Source organism: Raphanus sativus, chromosome 3 (genome assembly GCF_000801105.2).
Source record: "Raphanus sativus cultivar WK10039 chromosome 3, ASM80110v3, whole genome shotgun sequence".
Taxonomy (NCBI): domain Eukaryota; kingdom Viridiplantae; phylum Streptophyta; class Magnoliopsida; order Brassicales; family Brassicaceae; genus Raphanus; species Raphanus sativus.
In genome coordinates this window covers 25897371-25919766 of record NC_079513.1, presented here as the reverse complement: position 1 = coordinate 25919766, position 22396 = coordinate 25897371, and the positions used below count along the sequence as shown (strand labels likewise).

Here is a 22396-nt window from a genome sequence, read left to right as displayed (position 1 = left end):
ACCGGCTCGATCGATCTGACTTCGATTCATGAAGCCCTTGCTCGGCTAAAATTCCATTAAAGATCGATTTCATGCCTGGCCCCTTAGGGAAAACAAGCTTGGGGCGGACTGAAAGATTCTAGGCTCAAGGTATAAAAGGAGAACAAAGGAGAAGAAGAAGGGATCCGAAAACAAATACAAAACTCTAACATTTTATTTAAGGTTTTACTACCAATTAAGCCTCTTTATATTCTCGTTGGCGCTTTCAACAAAACTCTGACCTTCTTTCTTTTCCTTACCCTCCTTGTAATCACATACTAATCTCAATAAAATATCTTTGAAGAATCCGTAATCGAGTTACTTTCATTTCAATCGATCTAACCAAACTCGGATTTAACACTTACTATAATATTGATATATGATTTATATCTATTGTACTCTTTTGCTCACTACCTTTTTTGTAACACCAAATTTCTTTTGCACAATACCATTTTCCAAAGTTCTATCAGACCGATGCGAAATATTTGTCCTTCGGATCCATTATTTTCTTCTAAGTCTGTCACCTCTATTTTCTAATCTTTATACCTTTGTATGCTAGCCTTAGTTTAAAATATTGTCGATCACTCATAACATAGTTTCACTTAAACCACTACGTAATCTGTTTATCTTAGGCTGACATTGAATGCAAAGTATGTGTGGATAAATTATCCCTTCTCAACTTTGGTCTGACGTTAACTTTCTTATAGTTTTTATGTTTGTATCTCGATAGTTGATAATAAGACCACTAAAGAGCAAATAGTATAAGCGAACTCGATAAGTCTAATTCATGGCCAATGAATTATTTGTAATTCCAAGAACGTGAGTTGTCCAAGAGTTACACAGGCGCAATAGACGAAACAACAAATTGTTGAAAATGATGTGTAAGCTGATATGTAAATTTAAAATGTTTTGATTGGTTTTTCAACTTTTTCATTTATTGACATGTCACTCTTAAATGCTTCTAAAAATCTGATGTGTCAATTTTTAGAGAAAGACTTGTGTTATTATTGTGTTGATTTTAATCACAGTTTATCCACACTTTTAGTTTTTACAAGTCTTTGAATTCTGATAATTATCTTCCAGTTCTTTTTTTTGTTAAAGGATATGCATATGTGGTGAAGAGAGAAAAGAAAACACGTCTGTGTATAACAATAATAACCACTAAAATTCACACCCAAAAAATACACACTAAAATATAAGAACACCAGCAATAGGAGTCTGTAAGAGAGAATACTTAGCATTAAATTATTATAATAATTTGTGAAACCTACCAAAAATTAAAGATTCAATCCTAAATTTTTTAATTAAATATCAATTCTTAACATGTGACGGTTCACGATTAGTTGATTCTCCACGATTTTGAAAGACTCCAACAGTGTTATTTATTGGAGTCCTTAAAAATAATTTTTAAATTATTATTATTTCTTTTCACGTTACTGCCCATAACTCTGTATAATTGCAAGTTCGAACCCTCTCTCTCTTTTCTCTCTGCCGCGATTTAATTTCTACAAGATTCCAAACAAAGAGATTTGATAGAAAGTGAGATTTGCAAAATTTATTCTCTTCCTCCTCTAGTCCTCTCTTATCATTAATACACATATACTCTGTCCATCTCTCTCTCTCTCTTAGCTTCATGGCATCTTCGGTCTCCGACCATTCATTGACTTCTCGATCTCTGGTCTCCATCTAAGTACTAAGAAACCCTAATTTATTCTTTTCTCCTCCTTCTCCACTCATGTTGAGATCATCAGAAACGCTTCGTATCCCTCCTATCCGGCTTTCTTTGGCTATTCCTGTCATCAGATTCCGCCATGGTTCCTGATGCTGAATCCTCCACAGCTCTTCTTCTCTCATGTGGGTTTTCTAGTAGTTTCGATTTTATGAGGTTATTACAAAGGGCTCATCACTTCTCTGCCGTCTCAGAGGACGACGACAACGAAGACATTCGCTTAGGATCTGATCATCACGTAAAAGATAAACATCACCAAGTTTGTAGGAGAGATTGTACTTTCATGGCCGATCAAGAAGAGCCGAGGAGTACTACTTCTAGGTTAAGCTCCAAGGAATACGACGACAACAACAATAATGATAACGCCAACAATGAAGCCGAAGATCATGAGATGAGACAAGAAGGCTGGCTCCGGTTAAGCACAGGCCACGAGGATGATGTTAAACCAAATCTTGACCATCGGCAACAACATCAAACCGATCCAACGGATAGGGGAGACTCTTTTCTAGAGCTTAACCTTTTCTCTGGCGGTTCAAATAGAGATGAAGGAGTTGGTCTACCATCAATGCCATCCCTCTTTCATCATCAGCATCAGCCAAGAGGGATGATTAATCCATTGATGTTCCCTACCAGGTCTGATCAGGAGATGATTGGTTCTTGGGCGGCTGCCTTTAGAACACCTTTTGTTCCACAAAACTTAGTGCAACCATCATCATCATCATCATCATCTGCTTCTTTGATGATGCCATTGGTAGGACCCTACTTTGGCCGCTCCAATTTTCAACAGCAGTTAATAGGGAATAATAATAATAATCCGGATGTTGTGGCTGGTCCAAGCTCGAGTTTTCGAGTCGTTGATCCTCCTAGACGACCCCATTCCGGCGTTTGGTTCCTCCTTCAAGCTTCTCAAAACCAGTAAGTGATAAATGTTCACTTCCTAGACAGTATGTTATGTAGGTCTATAATTTCTTGATCACACAACAAAAGTTTCTTTTTGGTTGTAATCATAAGTTGTTCTCAAGATTATATAATATTAATTAGAATTTGAAGTTCTTAGCTTTGTCTTTGGTGAATGTTTAGGACAAGAGAACCATTCTTGCCTCAGATACCAAAGAGCTACTTGAGAATCAAGTAAGTGCTCGTTAATTATTAAAACTGTACCATTCTCATTATTTCTTGACGACCCAACTAGGTAAATTAATATACAAGAATGACAGATAAAAGGACGTGAGTTTTATCTAAACTTTATATATGACTATTCAATTTGGGTGTTCTTGGATTTTGTAGGGACGGGAAGATGACTATTCGACTACTGAAAAAATATTTGGTGAATAAGTTGCGATTGGAGCACGAATCCCAGGTACTTTTTTATTAATCTCATCAACTCTTTAATTTCTATTTCTTTAACTCTAGTGTTCTACATTCTATGAACACATTGCTTGCCGTAACTACAATCTCCATGGTTGTTTTCAAAAAGAAAAAGAAAAAATCCAAGAACACCGTTTTGTAATCTAATAAAAGATGATATGATAATAATAGTAAGATAAAAACATAAACATATAGTAAAATGAAAGAAGAAATCATGGAGAGGGTACATTCATGGGGGTTGGTGTACTGAGGAACATGACAATAACATTGGAACTAGATTGCCACAAAAGTGTCTCCATGTTAATTAGGTCACAAGTAGATGTCGTTGCTAGGTATAAGCCGTTTTGTTCTTTCTTTGTTTTTATATGCTTATTATCCATAAATTGATTTTCAAACCTTTTTGAGTTTGTCTTACCTGCTCCTTTTTATAGTTTAGGGGTAATTGATTAACGGTCGAGCCACTAGTCAGTAGTGCCTAGTGTGATAACTTAATCCTCATTAAGATGAGTGCACCCTTTAGTTTATTTCATTTATATACATATATATATATATATATATATATATATATATATATAAATATTTATGGCAATCCACCTACCAATCTACTAATTTATACACAGAATAGTTTAATTTAGGAAACTGATTCCTTTGTAAAAATATTTTGTTCTTGTGTGTCTAAAATGTTTTGAGTTCATTTTAAAACATCATACGCTGGAAACTAGAAACCCGAACTTCCAAAAACACAACATGTTTTCGGTTTATAGTTGGAAAGAACAATTAAGTGTCTCCGTTTCCTATACATATATTTTTTTTCTAGAACCAATTTGTGAAACATTTTCAAAACAATGTTTCCTTAGTATTCTAGGATACTGCAGGGATAAATCACCTCTACAAAACTTTTCATATATATAAATCATCTGTTTATTTTTTCGGATATATATATAATCTAGTTTGAGAGATTATAAACCAAAATAATAATAATAATCTCTAGCTAGCTATTAGAAATTACTAATTTTTTAAACTAAAATATACTGATCATGATTCATGACATAATACCGCCTCGCTAGAAAGCCAGTTCATGAAAACCAAATGTAGATATTCATACAGTATACTGTATACCATCACATAATTACAAGAACATGACATATACATAAAACTTTTACCATAGCTATATCGCACGCTTCTTCTAGAGCTAGTTATTATCTCAAATGATGAATACAATAAAGCAAACTTCTTATACCTTTTTTTTTTTGAAGTAACTTCTTACCATACACAGACTTATTAAAAATCTTACGAGTCGAATTCATGAAACAGAAGGTGGCCTTCCGTTTATTTTCTCGGTGCAAGTATATTTCTATCCCTAAAGTTACGTACGATGCTTCTCGTGCAATTTTAGTCATTGATATATGTACATTTATGCGCTCGATTACTCATAATACGCTATAACTTTTATGATTCCTGAATTAATAATTACAATTTTTATTTCCAACAAATAATTACACCCAGACTTCTTTTCTATGCTAAGGGATCATTCATTAATTCAGTAACTACAATGTGCATGAAACGGCACTAATGGTGTGCTTAAGATAATTAGCAGACAATGAAATATTGGTTTTAAGTTTTGATACGTGAGCCCTTCCTCTTTCTTTTTCTTTTTGTTCGCTGCCCTTCCGCTCTTTCTCTTATTTTTTCCATTTCCTTCTAATATTTTCAAACATATTGGAAGCCAAACACGGATGAATCTTTTAGACGCCATCCGAAATTGCATGAGACTTTTAAATAAAACATAAATAAACCCAACCCTATACAGCTATACGTGTGTATATCTTTTTTTAAGAATTTGCGCTGATTTGATCCATCATCCATGACATATATATACATATAAAATATAAAATACTTATATATATAACAATGCATATAAATACTTAGAAATATATACAGTTTATATACTCGTTTACATAAAACATAATCCTTAAAAGGAGAAGAAGACAAATTCAATTGAGATAATGATACGCCACGTTGGTGTAAGCATGTTTTCCTGCAACATTCTTTAGAAGCTTTGAGGTCTATTATACTTAATTAATCTGGTACCTGATAAATTAAACTATACTCCCTCTGTTTCAAAATAGTTGATGTTTTGGATGTGTGCACAAGAATTAAGACATACACTATTTCTTAAAAAGTAACATTAAAAATATAAATCAAAACTAATTCAACCAATCCTTAAAAATAAGTATAAAATATCATTGGTTACATAGTTTTCAATAAAACTAAAACTAATATAAAATATCAAAACATCATCTATTTTAAAACATCCAAAATTCTCTAAAACATCATCTATTTTGGAACGGAGGGAGTAATATATAATAATTAGGTCCACTCAATATTTAAAATCTACTCAAATCAAAAAAAGTTTTTTTCTGTCTTATTGCATTAAGCCATGCCATGACGTATGGAAATTTTAATTCTCAAACAAAAAAGAAGTCAAACAATAAAAAATATATATAGGATATGAAACTTTTGGATGGGTTTCCCATAAAATTAAAAACTTCATAATTAAATATTAATAATAATATATACATTTGATGTACTCTAACATGTCTATATCTTGATCAATAGTTTCATTGACGAGCTGTGTTTGTTTATTGTCCGATTCTCCTGAACTATTCAAAAGGAGTTGATTGCATAGAAAGTCAGTTTGATTTACATATTTTACAAATATTTTATATTAATTTTACAGTTTATAAAATTAGCTCATACGGCACATGATATAATTTAACCATAAAATATCATATTAGTGCGTATACAAATAAATGCAAAAGGGTACCATAAGGCAACATATCAGTTTAGATATAGATCTAAAGACTTTATTTGAAATTTATTTATAGGTTGATTTAATTTTTTTTTACTCGGAAATAGGGTTACGTCCACAAGGTCATCATGGTTTAATTGCCTTTTAGATGATCATTAATTTCTTTTGGGACAACAAGATGATCATTAATCAAAGTTGCAATTATATGCATTCATATATGTGTGCTCGCGTGTGTGAATGTATATAGATATGGGTAGGGCATAGGTATCAAGAATGCATAATAAATGTAATGATTAGCCAGCCATAATCTGACTTCGTGGAGGCATTGTCTTCCATTTTTGTCTTTCTCCCTCTTTTTAAGTTTCCTTTGACTTTTTGGACGTAAGAAAACAAAAAGCTTTAAAAGCAAAAAGTATTTCACAAATTTCAAATTTCCTTTTGGCCCCATGAATTTTTTTGGCAACTATTTATTCTTCAATCCACAAAATAAATAAATAAATTTACAAATGACAATGACTTATACTTTCCTCGTATACAAAAGATTGATAATTTAGTTTTCTCCTTGTATACAAAAGTTGATGTTCTAATTTTAATTAATGCATTTTGATTTAAATTTTAAACATAAATTAAAATAAAATATAAATGGTAGAAATTTATTGGAAAACGACTAAAACTAATATAAAAACTAATAAATCAAAACACATATTTAATTTTATTAATGTGTGCACATTCTATAACATCAATCTTTTAAATCAAACAGTAACCTAAAAGTCTATCCAGTCCTATATTGACAAAGAGCTTAATTAACACTTGTTGAAATACATAGAATGTTTATTCCCACTTGTTATTTTATAAAAAGAAATTATCGTAATCACCATCAATATAAAAATGTCTTCCAAGGTACAGATCGTATTTAGTTTCATGTTGAGCCTTAGGCTGTGACTGATAAACTTTAAATACAGAGTAAACAAAAAAGGTGAAAACTATAGTAGATTTTAAAAGGTGAATAAAACAAAAGGCAGCGTTAATTATATTTTCCAACAAAATAAAATAAAAGTTATGAATTTTTTTCCCACTTTATCAACAGTATATAGAATAAAAGCTAAAGAATATCATTTAATTTGATTGGTAGCTTTTCAGCTGAATATAAAATAAAATAAAATAAAATAAAATTTAGAATAAAAATTACTCTACAATTACCATCCAGATACACTTTTAGTTAACACTTTCTTGGCTTAGAATTTAGAATGCTGGTTATGTTTTTTGATCTATTTATATATTTTGTATGTAGACTATGGTTCTACTCTTCTTACCTTTGATATAGAAGGTAGAATAACATCCCAAAACGAAAAAGCTTTTGATGTCATTTATTATTCTAAATTGTTATAGCATGATGCCGAGAAATATGAGTAAAATATTTTCAGAGTAAACGCATTTGTTCGTTCTACGACATACAATAAACCGTCATGCTTATGATAAAAGTGACTCATCAACCCCAACAATATATTTTTCTCGCCTTGGTTTAGCTATTCTTTGTTAGTGTCTTGTTTTTGTAGGTCCCTTTCTATACAAAATCCCTAATGAATTTGGTGCTTGAAAAGTCTTTTCCCCATCAATCATATTCATATCTTCTTTAAGTGCTACACTTTCTTAATTATTTCCTTATCATCTATCCACTGCAGCCTATCAAAATTGTAGATGTTTTTCTTTTGTTTCGAATCACACATCGTGTCTTTGTCAGCAAGACTTTGTTTAATTAACTTCTCCACTATGTTATCTTCATCAATTCATTGGCATTCATCCGGCTACTTGTAAAACTAAGAGCTAATTGTAATGATCCAACAAAGCTTCGTAGGAAGATTTCCGTATAATTTGGCAGATTGATGTCTGGTCCGTAGATGCCCCATTCTCATCTTACTGATAATTTGCATTTTTTGGGAAAACTACTTACAAAACTTATCGATCTGTCACGCATACTGTGGAAATTTTTTTAACAGTACTTTATGTTCTTGAATGAATGTATAACTACTAATTAGTGATAATCTATCCAAAAAAATTATGGGTCAACCATGAAGTGTGACAAAAAAGCTTTATAACGCTGACCTTTGTCGTCTGCAGTCAGAGATCTCTCTTGCTAGTTGCTAATAGGATCAGTAACTGCATTTTCATTTTCTCACGACTAGTTAGCTATTTTGAAATTTATACAATTTTGTCGACTCGATCTACACCACACCTCACAAAAACTCATGTTTTGCTCACATCACTTCCATTTGTACTAACATTTTATAAGCGCCGTTTCTCATTTTTTTAATTCTTAACTTTTTATATTTTTTTTTAAAAAGCACATCATTTTAGTAATATAGCGATAAAATCAATTCCGCTAAATTTATTACTTTTTTACGACTACGGACTTAAAGTTTCCTTCAAGAAACTTAATATGCATGATGCATCATAAAATATAAAGCACATCTCGTAAAAATCGATATGAACGTCCAAATCTAGGCACCATATGTTGTTAAATATCAGTTTAAAAAAATGTTGTTGAATATATAGAGTGAGTCCAACGTGTTTTCGTACGCTAGTAAATGTTTTTACCCTGCAATCTGGCATGCAACTTATATATAGGCATATATTAATGATAAATACATATTTTACGTCGGGAAAAAGTAATGCATGAAGTCGCCCTCAATAACAGAATCATTGTTGCTGAAAGAAATTGCATTTAAAAAAGCAACACTAAAGGGCAGATAAGAAGCCATGAACATGATCTCCTTTAAGTTTGGTGATGCGATGCATGCAAAACATTTCAGTATATTCATATATATATGCATATCCGACTACGACTTTCGTGGTCCCTATTTTATATTCAGTTTAAAATTAAGTTATTAATTATATATGTATTAAAATAAAAATATTAAGATGTTGAAATGTGAGATAGAACACCACTTTCATATGCTAGTTGTTGTATAGTACTAAACAGAGAATATGGTTAATTTGACACTATTTTACCAAAAAGAAATTGTATTTTTAGGTATCTAATTGAAATTATCTAACTAACAGCATCAACCATAATGTGTATATATATATCTTCCCACTAAGGAAAATAACAATAAAATTTGTGACTAAAAATGCTTTGTGGATCGCAAACCTTAGTTATTCAAAACGTAAGGGGGAGACGTGCACGAGAACGAGATAATGGTAAAGTTTTCATGGGTTAGCTTATATATTTTCTCGGCACAATATCCTTTTATATTATATCTTCAATCTATTCTGCAAGTACTTTTTCTTCTGGAACTTAGTTTTTTTTTTATTTCACATCTACCCAAATACTGTAAAAAGAAAGATATAGATATAGTTAAGGGTTTGTTGAATCCTAAATTAGGAGATTGAGTTAGGATGATTTGGTACGTTTGAAAACATATTTTGGATCCAATGAGAATTTAATTAGTTTTCTAATGATTAATTTGCTTTATTACACTTAATACTAATTTGAAACACCCAGCTCTAGATTTTGACCTGAATTACTTTTAAGTTTTAACCATGAGTTGAATACTGGACATTACGGCTTAACATTAAAGTCTATTTGGAAAGTCACTGGAAAATACATTACGGGTCGATGAAAAAAGGGTGGGCCACGAAATGATTAAGATTTTGGACATCGTGGGTGCCATCTGATCCGAATTTCAAAACTATTATCAGGTTAATTATGTATATTGTGTGTATGTGTTGCATAGTTTTCTTTAACTTATTATAATATATGAAATAAGTGGTGGAGTCATTGTTGGTGTTGCTATTTTTTGAAAAGCAATTTGTGTTAGAAAATGAGGAATCTCTTTGAAGTAAAGTATAGATGGCATAATTAGAGCATTGCGTAGCCACCTTGACACTTGGCATTTTCCATCACTCTTCCTCCGTCACCCCTACGAAGTAGTGATCTCATTAAACCCAACTTATTCCATTTTATCACGTTCACATGCCCAATTGCCCATCATTTTTTTTTGAATAGTGTAACTAATACTATGTACCTGTTTTTTCTTTTCAAAATTAGCTTTGTTCAATGTTTTGGTGGAATGTGGGCATCCCTAATCACGTAGTTAATTTTGATTGTGATGCTAATACGATTATTATTCATAGGACTAATTAAGAGTACTTCTCTTTGTAAAATGGAGAGCAGGTAGAGATAAGATGCAGAGGGCAAGAACTGGAGCAAGTGTTGACACTACAACACGTGAGAGATGCAATATGGAGAGGAAGCAGAGAAAATTCTTCTACTATTTCACAAAACCTTACTTTGCTTCCAAATTCATCTACCTCTGATCATCTCATGGTCCTCCATTATGGAAGGAGTACTCATTCTTAATTATATGATTCTATAATACTTATTCTCTATTTTATTATAACACCATATTATTCTCAAGAAAAATAACTGCCCACCCTCTCTTCTTTTAACTCAAAATTCCCACCTTCTTCAATTGTTTTCCCCCCTGTTTTTTTTTTGGCGGCTGCTTTCGATTATATATATCTTTGGTGAGATTTGAGGAATGTTCGATCAAGAATGAAAGAGAGTATCTAATTGATCGTTAGGAGTATGCATGTCCCGGTTGGTGTTTTTATTGTTGTATCTTCTGGGGTTGTGAGTAACATTAACGCATGAAAAAGTATTCGTATTTATATACAATATTTTCATGCTATTTTTGTTACGTTCTATTGCTAGTTTGACTTCTTTTCACATTATTGTTGCTGCTTTTGTGTGTGTTTAGTGTTTGATGGTTCGTCTGAAAATATGGGCCTTATCAGAAATATAACCGGTCCAAATTTGATATCAAACTGGCTAATTATAAATTTCAGGCCCTCTGGGAAAGGTTCAATGCTCTATGCCATATGCCCACATAATTTGATGAACTACTACATTTTAGTCCAAACACTGCTCTGATTCTATGCCTTTTTACTACCTTTGTGTATCAAGCTTAGAAACACTCTGCAACACACCAATTAACTTCTCATAGATTGTAGAAAAATCATGCATTCCTCTTAGGTTTGGTACAAGAACATTAGGGCTAAAAGCTGTGCAGTTGTGTAAGCATGTGGACAAGCTCATCGCTAGAAGGCCGGTCTGCTGGAAAGTCAGTAAGGCAGATGATGGCGATACGTAACGCCATTAACATCTTGTCTTCCTCCACTTCCTCTCCAAGAATACTCTCATCTAATGCTTCTCGTGCTTCCCCGGACTGCTGCAAATGCTTTAGCCACTGTCCTAAGCTGCTACCACTTGCACCATCTACACAAAAAGGTTGTGTAGGGTCTCTTCCGGTTAACAGAACACCCAAGATCATCCCAAAGCTGAATATATCGCCAAAAAGTATATACATACTACGTTAGTAAGGAGAGAAAGTTAACTCAAAGGCAAGCAAGCACCTGTTACTTTGAGAAGACTCGGGAGCAGAGTAGCAAGACACTCCTGTGTGTGAAGTAGGCATGATCTTGGCCAATCCGCAATCAGCAAGACTTGGCTCAAACTCAGAATCCAACATCACATTTGTAGGTTTCAAGTTATAATGAAGAACCTGATGATCACAGCTGAAATGGAGATACTGAAGCCCTTGAACGATTCCAACAGCAACTTTTAGCCTAACTTCCCATCCAAGCTCTAGTTTTATAGCTCTAACCTTAGTCATCACATATTCAAGACTACCATTCGGCATGTAATCATAAACTAGAGAGAACTCATGGGATTCACGAACATAACCTCTCAAACTCATAAGGTTCCTATGCCTTGACATAGCAAGAAGCTCAAGCTCCTTCTGGAACCTTCTCTTAACCGACTTGCAACTACTAGTACTACTATCAGCTGCCTCTGGTGCTAAACACAATAACCTTGGGAGTGATTCTAGATTCAAGCGGTGTAGATGAAGACAGAGTTGTGGACAAGTGTTTCACTGTTCTCTGCCAACAACTTTCGTTTGTGCTTGTTCTTGAAGTGAAGGCTAAGAAGAAGAAGAACAAGAGGAGATAGGTAGTGTTGCTTCTTCTTCTTTGCTCCATTGCTGCGTTCAGGAGCCAAAAATCTGAGAAACTCCCCCTAGAAAGCTGAAGCTGTTCAAAGGGGGAGGTTTATTTTGTACTATATTATATCTATGGTTGAAAAGATGACACAAAGAAACAAAATTATCAGTGCACTTTGTGTCTTAGCGTGTGAGATTACACTACACACAAAAAGTAAGTATAGTTCCCTTTGTTTGTCTGAGAATAATATGCTTCCTGTAGCTTTGTATAGGTTCTTGTAGGGGCAAATTCAATCATTTAAAGGAAAAACAAAACAGCAGATTACATAGCTAATAATGAATAATATATGGTTAACACTTCTGCAGAGATGACACAAGCCGTAAGTTGCTTACAGGTTACACAACGTATGACATGCCAAGCTGAGGATCCTACAGATAGTCTTACATCAAATACACACAACAACACAATCCACTATAACTTCCCAATAAGCAACATATATTCATTACAAAACATCAATACATAAACTTAATTTGGGGGCTTAGCTTGCAAGATGCCAGTGTAGATTAGGCTCTTAAAAAAACAAAAGTAATGATGGAAACGTGGCTCCCAAGAGTTCCTGACCTTATGTAACTTTATCATCACTGTCTGTGGTTGTAACTGTTTGCAGCTTCTGTAAGGAGAGCCAAGACTTCTGAATCAGTAAATTTCGACTCTGCAGCAATGTCAAGAGCGGTTTTGCCTTCCCTATTAACGGCTTCCGGGTCTGCTCCCCTGCAAAATATTCACCCAAATTTGTGTTATTACCCAAAAAGGATATAACACTAGATGTTATAAAAATGTTCAAAGAAGAACCAAGTAACCTCGTGAGAAGCAGTCTTGCTACTACCGCTTTGCCTCTGAGAATACAATAGTGCAGCGGCGTTTGACCACTTGAATCTTTAGCGTTTACATTTGCACCGTACTGAAGCAAAAGCTCCACCATCCCAATGTCTGCCTTCTCACAGGCACAGTGAAGCAGAGAGCAACCTCCAGTTTCCTCAGGAGGTATACTTGAAGAACAGCCTGAGGAGGTTCTATCGAGTAACTCATTTCTTAATCTGAGTAGCACTTCCTCACGCGTTGGTGGCTTCTCTGGTATTAACATTACTCTTGAGAGTGTTAACGAAGAGCTGGAAGATGATTGGTCATCATACACAGAGTTCACATCCGCTTCACCGTTGACAATAAGCCTGTAAACTGCCTTCTTATCGTTACCACTCACTGCATCCCACATCTGTTGTGCAACGGTTTGTGGGAAATCAAAGTCTCTTGATCTCCGAACAAATAGCTTCTCAGCATACTGTGAAATGACACAACAAAAAAGCTATGAAACATGCACACCTATCTCAAACATAAGTAATCAAATAAAGGGTGAGAAGCTTATAAACCTTAGCTTGTATATACTTCTCCTTAATAGATATCATATCAGCATAGCTTGGTTTTCCAGTGACCATGACCCTTGATTTATCAGACCTGCAAAATTGTTATGTCTAGGTGATTAAGGTTCTTATAGCTTTTGGATGAGTGAGAAGGAAAATATTTCAGTTATAAACATAGTATTTTACCCTGTTAAGCCTGGTTCAACGTGGAAGGCGCTCCTTGAATGAAGCAGTTCCTCCCACACTGTGTTTGCAAATGTATTCCCAAGAGCTTGGAACAAAGTTATAACAGAAGGCTCCCATACTTTCACATCAAGCGTAAGTGACCTAACCTGTATCAACGGCCATATTCATGTTAACCTCTAACAATCTGAAATGCTAATGAACATCAAGCTAAGTGTCACTACAAGATTCTGAGGACTTCTTCACTTCTCTATATGGGCTAGTTACTATAGAATCAACATATAATTAAGGGTTCTTGAGATTTACCTTAGATATATGCACACCAAGATTTCGGTGAACACCAGAACACTCAATACAGACAAGAACCCCTAGATTTAAAGAAGCCCAGTCTGGTTCTGGAGCTCCACAATCTGCACATTTGTCATTCCCAAAGACTTTCCGCAGAACGTCAATGGGCTTCTCACCCTTTCTAATGGACCGTTGCGGCTGGATGTTTCTTGATGGTCTTTCATTGTACCCAAGAAAGCTCCTCTCACATACAAACTCATCAGTGTTAGGAATGTCATATTCAGAACTTTCATATGAGCTACTTTCACTGGCGGACCGATGGTGACCACTTCCCATGGGACTACCAGGAAGACACTGAAATGCAGCCAAAGGACAATCATCAAAATTGCATTGGTAATTAACATGAGTCTAAGGAATGATAATAATACTTACCCGTTCAGGGACCTGAGAGCTAAGTAGTGATGCAATAACCCCAGTGATCTTTTCTATCCAATCCATTTGATCTAGTGCACTCTCAGCCTGCACTGACAAACATAAGTAAACACTGAGTGAAAACTATTTAAAGTTGAGCAAACATGAAAACATTCAAGGTCAAACAAACCTGCAATGTGTAGTTTTTTGAAGGTGAAATGATCCTAAAGCAAAACCTCAGATCTGACTGATCAGCGTCGACTTTGATAGTTGAAGTAAGCAAGTTCACTGTATGACGAGCTACAGACTTCTCATCATGTACTCCACCATGATTATTCGAAGAAAGCCACCTACTAAGAAGTCCAGACCCAAGCTCTGAGCTGTTTCTCTGTCCAGAGAGCTGGCTGCTAGCACCCTAAACATTAAATCAACTAAGTCAAAGAGTGTGCAAAGAATAGTTCATTCATTGCACTAAATACAAACTTACAGATGGTTTGCTACATTGCTTTCTGTAATAATACAGCATTCCTCGGCTGTCAAGAACAAAAAACCGTCTTTTCCAGTCTCCTCTCAGGTTTGAAGACCGTTTAGAGAGATAACCTTGCCGAATTGTTTGCACCTGAAGAACAAAGAAGTGTTAGTAGCACATCTTTTGAATATTCTTATTCCTATGGAAGAGAACTTTACTCAACCTTTCCCCTTGCAGCAGATTGCATTACAGCGTCTATCATTTTGTGAGAGCTTCTACCAATCGCTTGTATGCCATCTCCATTTGGGGATCCATTAGAACCGTTTGAACCAAACCTGCTCTCTCTATCAACCTGTCTTTTATACTCCTGCATCTTTTCATTAAGTGCTGCTTGTTCATAGTTTGATCTCTCTCTGGACTGTTGTGCATAGGTCAAGACCTGAAGAAAAAGAGTTGAGGTATAACTATCTAAGCGTTTTCAACATATTAATGACATGTGAAGACACATATATAATCTTAGAAGAGAGTTATAGAATTAAACTGACCTGATTGATATATGGTTCCATCTGATGCAGTAATTCGTAACCCTGAAAGCAGCCACATTCAGATTTTAAACAGACCTTTTCAGACTATTTTTAAGATTCTTAAGAAGCTAAGAAACTTACCTGTTTGAAGTACCGAAGGTGTGCATCCATAGTTCCGCTGACTGCTTCCAAGAATTCAAACCTTTTCTTAGCTTCAACATTTGAAAGAGTAGTCACCTAAGCATACATTAGGGAAACCGAAGAAAAAAAAAAAGATTACTCCAATAGTAGCATGAATGTGAAAGAGGGTATATATATTTAAAATTAATCATCAAAGATCAAACAAAAGAATATTACAAGGTTGAACCGAGCTTGCTCAAACATAGACCTCGAAGTGTGAAGTTCCTGACAGTGTTGAATATGTTAGTTATGACGCAAAGGAATGAAGAAAAAAAAAGTACATGGTATGCAGAAAATTAGGATGAACCGTACCTGTTCTAAAGCAGCAGCAACGTCACTTCTTGTACCTTTCCTCAACGAAAGAAACTTCTCACGGGCCTAAAGCACAATAGGAAGTTAATCAATTAATCTGTGACCCAGTTGTTATTAACCAAATATCAGTTATCTTCCAAGCTACAAATTTGAATACTAGTAAGTGTTGGTGCTTAAAAAAAAGTAACATGAACAATAGCTAGGAAAATATGGAAAAAAAACCTTGACCAAAGGGGATACCTGATCATAGGTAAGGCTAGTCTTGTCAAAGCGCTTCCGAGCTTCCTGTGGCAAAAAATGATCTCTCAGGATTGCATACCCAAATATAACACTATCATGTCATCCTTCCTTGAGAAAAAAGAACAAAGAAATATCTGGACTAGCCACAATGTACAGGTGGCAGGCTTAAGAAACTTAACCATAGCTCTCTCATTCATTGGACCGTGTATAGTGCTAAATCACACCAGCCATGTGCTACTCATAAAAATAACTATCCAGCCAAGAAGAAAGCAAGAAGCTTGTACCTTAACCTCATGCAAGTCCATATTGGCAAATTGAAGTAATCTATCATTCAGTATATGTTCCACCTGACAATATGAGAGCTCATCAAAACAAATAACAGGACAGATAGATAAGACTTGATCCAATTTGAAAACCTATGCAATGTCTTAGTAAATCTAAATAGAGGCTACTTCTGCTGAACGAAGGTAAAAACTATCCTAACTTCCTTAGCTGATACCACAGAGGAGTTATCAGAGAGAAGACTGGGGGTGGTGAAACGGAGAGAATGTCGACAGTAGCTGACTTAGCATACATACCTGTGAGCGAAGAACTTCCTTATAAGTCCCAATCTCCCTCAACGCAATTGTAAATTTCGTCATTACAGGTCCTGGCACAACAAGTTAAGAGACTATTATGACAAATGAGTTGCAAAGAGTATGTTGGAAAACAGACAACATGCTACTGAGAGTTTCATAAGCGTAAGTGAAGTCAAACCATACCTCCAAAGGCCACACTAATAGGATCGTTATGGCCTCCACCAAATGTCTCAAGTGCACTAGCAAAAGCAATGTCTCCATCATACGCCTCGCCTAACCCTTCGCTGATAAAAAAAAAACGAAACACAACCTTTATATGTTAGAAGATATCTTCTCAAGATAAAACACTCTGGAAACCTAAAAAAAAATATGTGAATAGTTTAAGAGCATTACGTGTATTTACGGCATCCTTTGTAAAACTTGAGACTTCTTTCCCTCAATATTTCTGCACTCTCCTCCACGCTTTGTAACTGTTTCAGGAAAAAAAAGGGATAAAGTAAATAATACAAAGAAAACAGCAAGACAGAATCAATAATGCTCAAACGGCAATGTAATTAAGGGACAATCCAAAAGAGAAAGTGATATAGGTCCTATGTATTATCAGATGCTCAACTACAACAAAACAAATCAGGCTTTGGATAGAACTTGAGGTAAAGTAGGAACTTCCTTTACACTTAAAGTTGCAATCTAGTGTATATAGAGAAGAACTCTCACTACATCAGTGAGTATGAGAATACTAGCTAAAGGGACAACCTTTCTAATCTAGTTTTTTTGGGGGGGGGGGGGGGGGGTATAGATGTCGGTCGGTGGACACTCAAAATTCCGGATAAATCTTTGCCTAATATAACACACCAAACTCTAAACCAGAGACGCTAAAAGACTCGAGAGATGAGGACAAAGGTAGAAAGAGACCAAGATAAGTAGAAACAAAACCTGTTTGCGGAACATGGGAGAGTCATCAAGCTTGCTGAAATGCATTTTGAGCTAATGGTTTACTTCCTCTTCTTCCAAACAAACATCACACGGGAGAACAAAGAAAGAGAGAAAAAAAAAAAACTAAAAGGCAAGACCTTTATCTCTCACACCGACTCCATAAACGAAGCACAGACAGACAGACAGACACAAGTAAAAATAGAAATAAAAAAAAGAGATCCTCTTTCTACTCCACCTAAGCTTCCAGAAATATCAAAAAGGAACAAAGCCCGATGATCTTCCCAAGTTCTCGAGCCTAGCTGTTTCTTTTCTTACGCAACACTCAGTGAAATCAAGAAAAAACAGTGGAGAAGTGTGTCGGGAGAGAAGAGAAGAGAGAGACAAAACAAAGACTTCACCGTCTGCTGCTTGAAAGTTATCTACTTTAGTTACCGCGCCGGAGATAGATAGGAGACGGCGTCGTTTCAAGTTAAAAAAGAAGAGGACTGAGACTGCTTTTTTTTTCTGTAACAGTGGTCTTCTTCTGAGAAAACAAAGACTCTGGATATATCTCCCCCGTATACCTCACGCGCTTCTGAGGCACGCAATGTAAAGATAACGTGGAGCGTGTAGCAAACGCGATGCTTATCGGGTGGATTAATTTAGAAACGGTATGGTGGGACCTACCTGTACTCTCTGGTTGCTTCTCCATTACCTTTTGTTCCGGAGAGACAGAGAGGTCAGTGGGGAATAAATGATTAAAACGATTTATTTTCAAATTAAATTAAATTAAACTCTTAAGATGGAAAAAAATTAAAGCAATAGGTGGCTAATTAGGAAAAAAATGGACACCAAGATCTTTCACTTTTGTTTTTTTTTTTGCAGACTTTACAGATTCAACCTCCTATTGTTTAATCAAATTGTATGATCTTTTCTTCAGCTACTAGAAAAAGATTTTCTTTTGATAAAATACTACTAGAAAAAGTTGTTTAATCCATATCTTTATTATCCAAAATCGCCTTATATCTTGTTCGCAACTGTGGCTTATAACTTTACAGTGTTGTTCAACTCCGTTTACAATTATCAACAGCATTGGAATTATCTTTAGATACTTTAGAGTTAGACTAGTCGTGTTGAACGATATTGTTTTCGAAGTAACCAACCAACATGTTTTATATTTTTGTAGGTAGTGTCGTGATTTATTCTATCTGATTCTGTTTTTTTTTTCTAATCGGATTCGCATCATTATATATCTCTCATATGATTTCCGACCTAGTACTCTAATAAAAATGACAGATCTCTTTTCCTTTTTAGCTGTTCCCTCTTTCATCTCCTTTTAGACCTGAAACAGGCCTACCTACGGCTCGTAAAATCTAGTTTTTTAATCCAACCTTAAAATATATTATAACCAACCAAACTTCCCTCCGAGTATTTCAAAAAGGCCCAAACTAGGAATGTCAAAAATGTCAGGCCCAATTCGTAAAAAGTCCATTTAGATGAAACAGATGTCAGATCTTTGGGTTTGCTTAAATCTCATAATGAGATGGAGCTACGTAGTACAAGTTGGTTACACGGTTATGAGATCAAAGTCCATGTAGCATCTTTAGCAGCATATGTAAAGATAGTTTTGATTCCCTTACTTTATTTCTTCACCCAGTGTAGAGACCACATAGTACAGTGCTACCAAACTGGAAGCAATAATTTGCGTTTTAGACTGGTTGGTAACTACGCTGGATAGCTATCTTGAAAAATGGGGTTTCTTTAAAAATATTATAAACACATCCACCCTCAAATGTGCCAAACTACTACGAAAATAGACATATGATGTTAACATCTTCTATAATTTTTGGTGAGGCTGTGAGCATTTGAAGAGAATGAAAGAAAGATGGTTATATTAAATGGTTATACCAAATGGTTCTAATATTTTATAAAAGCGAAACCCCAAGATTTGAGGCCTTACTTACAAGAAGGTGTTCTCTTCTTTCTTTCTTTTGATTCATGTCAACAAGTTTTTTGATCTTTGACTGCTGATAAATCATATAAGGGGTACCATTTCATTGCTTCACAGATTTTGTTAAAACACTCACCAAAAAAAAAATTATTGTTGAGTCTTAGAAGGTTTTCACTAGATGTAGGTAAAAAAATTGTATCACATCTATCCTTTTGTGAAACATGGTTATAGACAATTTCATGGGAAACTCTCACGAGTCAGATATTTTAGTTCTTTTACCCACGTTTTGTTTAGTTTAAGTTTGGTGACTTGGTTCAGGTTACGCATATTAAACTAAAAAATAGAGACTTGTAGTAGAAGATGGAAACGACCTTACATGACCCAGGTCACCACACTAAACTGAAAGTCATTAAGAAATGATCTTTAACTCCTTGTTGCTAATTAAGAAATAACTTTCCACGCTGACATTAATTTCTTGGAATTTTGTTTTCTTTTTTCCGGAGTGTTTCGAGGAAATATCCCTCAATGGTTCACACTACATAAAGTCCACTAATTTAAGGTTTTAGTTATTAAATGTAAGTTTAAGGTTTTAGTTGGAAGGTCAAAATCGTTTTTGAGACGTAAATGTAAAAGTTACTAAAATATCTGTTTTTTTAAATAAAGTTAATGTTTGTAAAAATGATCAGATACTAAGTTCTAAATAATTTAGTATTAACTTCAAATTATTTTGGAAAAAATTACATAGAAGGGAATAATAATGTAGGTTATCATTTTATAACAAATGTAGTCTTGTATAATGAAGTAGGAAAGCATCTAATCTATTAATTTAGGGATTATCTACTATTTAAAGTTCTCATTTAAATTTTGGACTCTTTCATAGTTGTTGCTAGAATATATCATGCTTCCTATACAATGCAACCTACCAACTTAAATTAAACCAAATCTTAACCAACATAGATTAGTTAAACCTAACCAGTAAAACTTTTATAATATTTTTGGTTAATCTCTTAATATAATTAGATCATATAAAACTGAACCACTCTTAAATCAACGAGTTCTATATCATTCCAGACATAAGAAAAAAAATATCCGACTCATTTACAATGTAAGCATACAAAGACCGTGTATGCTTATGCTCATTGATCTTCCACAAACCAAATAATTGTTGCATAGACCAACATAGGCTCATGTTCGTATCACTAACTTTACTTCCATATATTTACTATTCACCTACATCATATCACAACATATACACAGTTATGCAAGAACATGATTTTTTTTTGTTCAAACAACCAAATAATGGTGGCATATGGTGAGTAGATTTTTTAAATATATTTTTTTATATATTACATTTTACGAGACTATGTGTATAAGTTTTTTTTTTTGAAAAAGGGTATAACTATATGTATAAGTTAAAAGGTAAAAGGTGTGACAAAACAAATTATTATACTAAAAATGAAAGAAGATTAAATACAAACTAATAACAAGTACAACACAAATTATAACACTATTAAATTCTATATATATTTAATGAAATATTATATATATGTCTAATATGTATATATATATATATAAATGTTACACAAAATATATATAATATTATATACACATATTATATATACCATATATTATTAATTGAAATTTGACAAATCAATTTCCGCCCTTTAGGACGGGTCCTAATCTAGTTAGTTGATAAATCTAACGATTAGTGTTTATAATTCTTTTATATTTTCATTGAGAGATGTATTAGAAAGAAGTTTGTAAAAGAAGCATAAATGGTCGCATATATAAAATATTAGAAGAAAAATTGCGTAGACTTGGTGGAACAGAAAAACAAATGTTATATAATCCATAATTAGGGAAAATAGAGAGGATAACCAAGTAAGAGAAGAAAATATAGTAGATTAATTTGTTTTCCCTATTTTGAGATAAATACGCATATGTGTTAGTTTGAGATAATTTAACAATGTTTAAATTGCTTAGTTAAACTTAAAAGTTAAAATAGTACCGTTGAGCTGGATAAGACTACGATTGGAGCTAAAGCGAGAATCGTATAAATAGCACTGATATTACAAATTGTATCGTACTGTGCTATTGTGTTCTTGATTTTTATTTTTGCTTTTAATGCGTTTACAGAATATTTCCAAAACGAAATAATTTGTAGTTGAGTGAATCACATCTGGTGACAAAAGGCGAGTCTATTGCAGGTGAGTATTAAAGTCTTACCTTCAGTTTTTTTTTTTTTATTAACTTCGGGGTATCCCGGGCCTATGGAAGGACCCAGACTAATCCCCAAACCTTCCGTTTTTTCTTTGGAAAATTTTGGAGAAATACACTCAAATAAGAAAATAATTTGAAAATTACACATATATTTAAATTTTTGGAAAAATACATTTATATACATATAAATTTACATAATTGTCCATTTTTAATATTTCTCTAATTTAGATATATTGTTTAGCAGAAATTGCTCTCTCTCTTCTACACTTTCTTCTCTCTCCCTCTTTCTTTGTCATCTTCGCCGTCCTTATCTCGTGAAGAAGAGACACTAACCTCTTTTTTTTTGTTAAACAAAGAAACACTAACCTTTTTTTTGTGAAACTAAGAGACACTAGTGGAATCCATTTCTCACTTTCATTGATTGGGCATTGTCTTAGCTCATGCCCGTCAATTTCAGTTTGGAAGTAGATGAAATATTTCCGCGGTAATGAAATTTTTGCCTTTTGGTCTGACTTTGCTTGACTTGTCTCACTAAAAAATCATTCTATTGTTATGAAATAGTGTTGATAAATACCGTGAAACCTCTATAAATTAATAATGTTGGAACTAAATCAAAACTATATTTTTTATTAATTTATAGAGATTATTAATTTATCGAGATACTAATTGAACCAAAAACTCAATTTGAGATTATAAAATTATATTAATTTATAGATATATTAATTTATAGATTATTAATTTAAAAAGATTATACTGTATGTGATGATATACGCAGGGGAT

General features: G+C 33.9%; 3 protein-coding genes across 3 annotated transcripts; 1 reads left to right on the top strand and 2 right to left on the bottom strand.

Moving 5' to 3' along the window:
* The first annotated feature begins 1472 nt into the window (after positions 1 to 1472).
* Positions 1473 to 10618, top strand: LOC108846307 (uncharacterized). Its single transcript, XM_018619532.2, has 4 exons — positions 1473 to 2662; positions 2828 to 2878; positions 3035 to 3107; positions 10102 to 10618. Exons 1-4 carry the CDS (start codon positions 1830 to 1832, stop codon positions 10285 to 10287), a joined length of 1143 nt encoding a protein of 380 aa, XP_018475034.2. The 5' UTR covers positions 1473 to 1829; the 3' UTR covers positions 10288 to 10618.
* A 281-nt stretch (positions 10619 to 10899) lies between these two features.
* LOC108845627 (inactive leucine-rich repeat receptor-like protein kinase CORYNE) lies at positions 10900 to 12094 on the bottom strand. Its single transcript, XM_057005782.1, has 2 exons — positions 11343 to 12094; positions 10900 to 11267 (listed from the first exon to the last, which is right to left on the bottom strand). Exons 1-2 carry the CDS (start codon positions 11705 to 11707, stop codon positions 10985 to 10987), a joined length of 648 nt encoding a protein of 215 aa, XP_056861762.1. The 5' UTR covers positions 11708 to 12094; the 3' UTR covers positions 10900 to 10984.
* A 157-nt stretch (positions 12095 to 12251) lies between these two features.
* On the bottom strand, positions 12252 to 17981 carry LOC108835278 (ADP-ribosylation factor GTPase-activating protein AGD3). The gene is made up of 19 exons (XM_018608553.2): positions 17467 to 17981; positions 16927 to 17003; positions 16717 to 16817; positions 16534 to 16604; positions 16240 to 16302; positions 15956 to 16000; positions 15716 to 15781; positions 15581 to 15628; positions 15365 to 15460; positions 15245 to 15286; positions 14923 to 15138; positions 14718 to 14849; positions 14421 to 14645; positions 14252 to 14338; positions 13838 to 14173; positions 13535 to 13680; positions 13358 to 13442; positions 12791 to 13269; positions 12252 to 12701 (listed from the first exon to the last, which is right to left on the bottom strand). Exons 1-19 carry the CDS (start codon positions 17509 to 17511, stop codon positions 12569 to 12571), a joined length of 2493 nt encoding a protein of 830 aa, XP_018464055.2. The 5' UTR covers positions 17512 to 17981; the 3' UTR covers positions 12252 to 12568.
* Between the last annotated feature and the right edge of the window lie 4415 nt (positions 17982 to 22396).

Bases quoted from the DNA above. Each gene is read 5' to 3' on its own strand.
- LOC108846307 (XM_018619532.2), top strand. From the start codon at position 1,830: ATGGTTCCTGATGCTGAATCCTCCACAGCTCTTCTTCTCTCATGTGGG. The intron at 2,663-2,827 runs GTAAGTGATAAA...GTGAATGTTTAG, and splicing joins CTTCAAGCTTCTCAAAACCA to GACAAGAGAACCATTCTTGC. The intron at 3,108-10,101 runs GTACTTTTTTAT...AATGGAGAGCAG, and splicing joins GATTGGAGCACGAATCCCAG to GTAGAGATAAGATGCAGAGG.
- LOC108845627 (XM_057005782.1), bottom strand. From the start codon at position 11,707: ATGTCAAGGCATAGGAACCTTATGAGTTTGAGAGGTTATGTTCGTGAA. The intron at 11,268-11,342 runs GTGCTTGCTTGC...CGATATATTCAG, and splicing joins GAGTCTTCTCAAAGTAACAG to CTTTGGGATGATCTTGGGTG.
- LOC108835278 (XM_018608553.2), bottom strand. From the start codon at position 17,511: ATGCATTTCAGCAAGCTTGATGACTCTCCCATGTTCCGCAAACAG. The intron at 15,287-15,364 runs GTAAGTTTCTTA...GGCTGCTTTCAG, and splicing joins ACCTTCGGTACTTCAAACAG to GGTTACGAATTACTGCATCA. The intron at 12,702-12,790 runs GTTACTTGGTTC...AATATTTTGCAG, and splicing joins GCAAGACTGCTTCTCACGAG to GGGAGCAGACCCGGAAGCCG.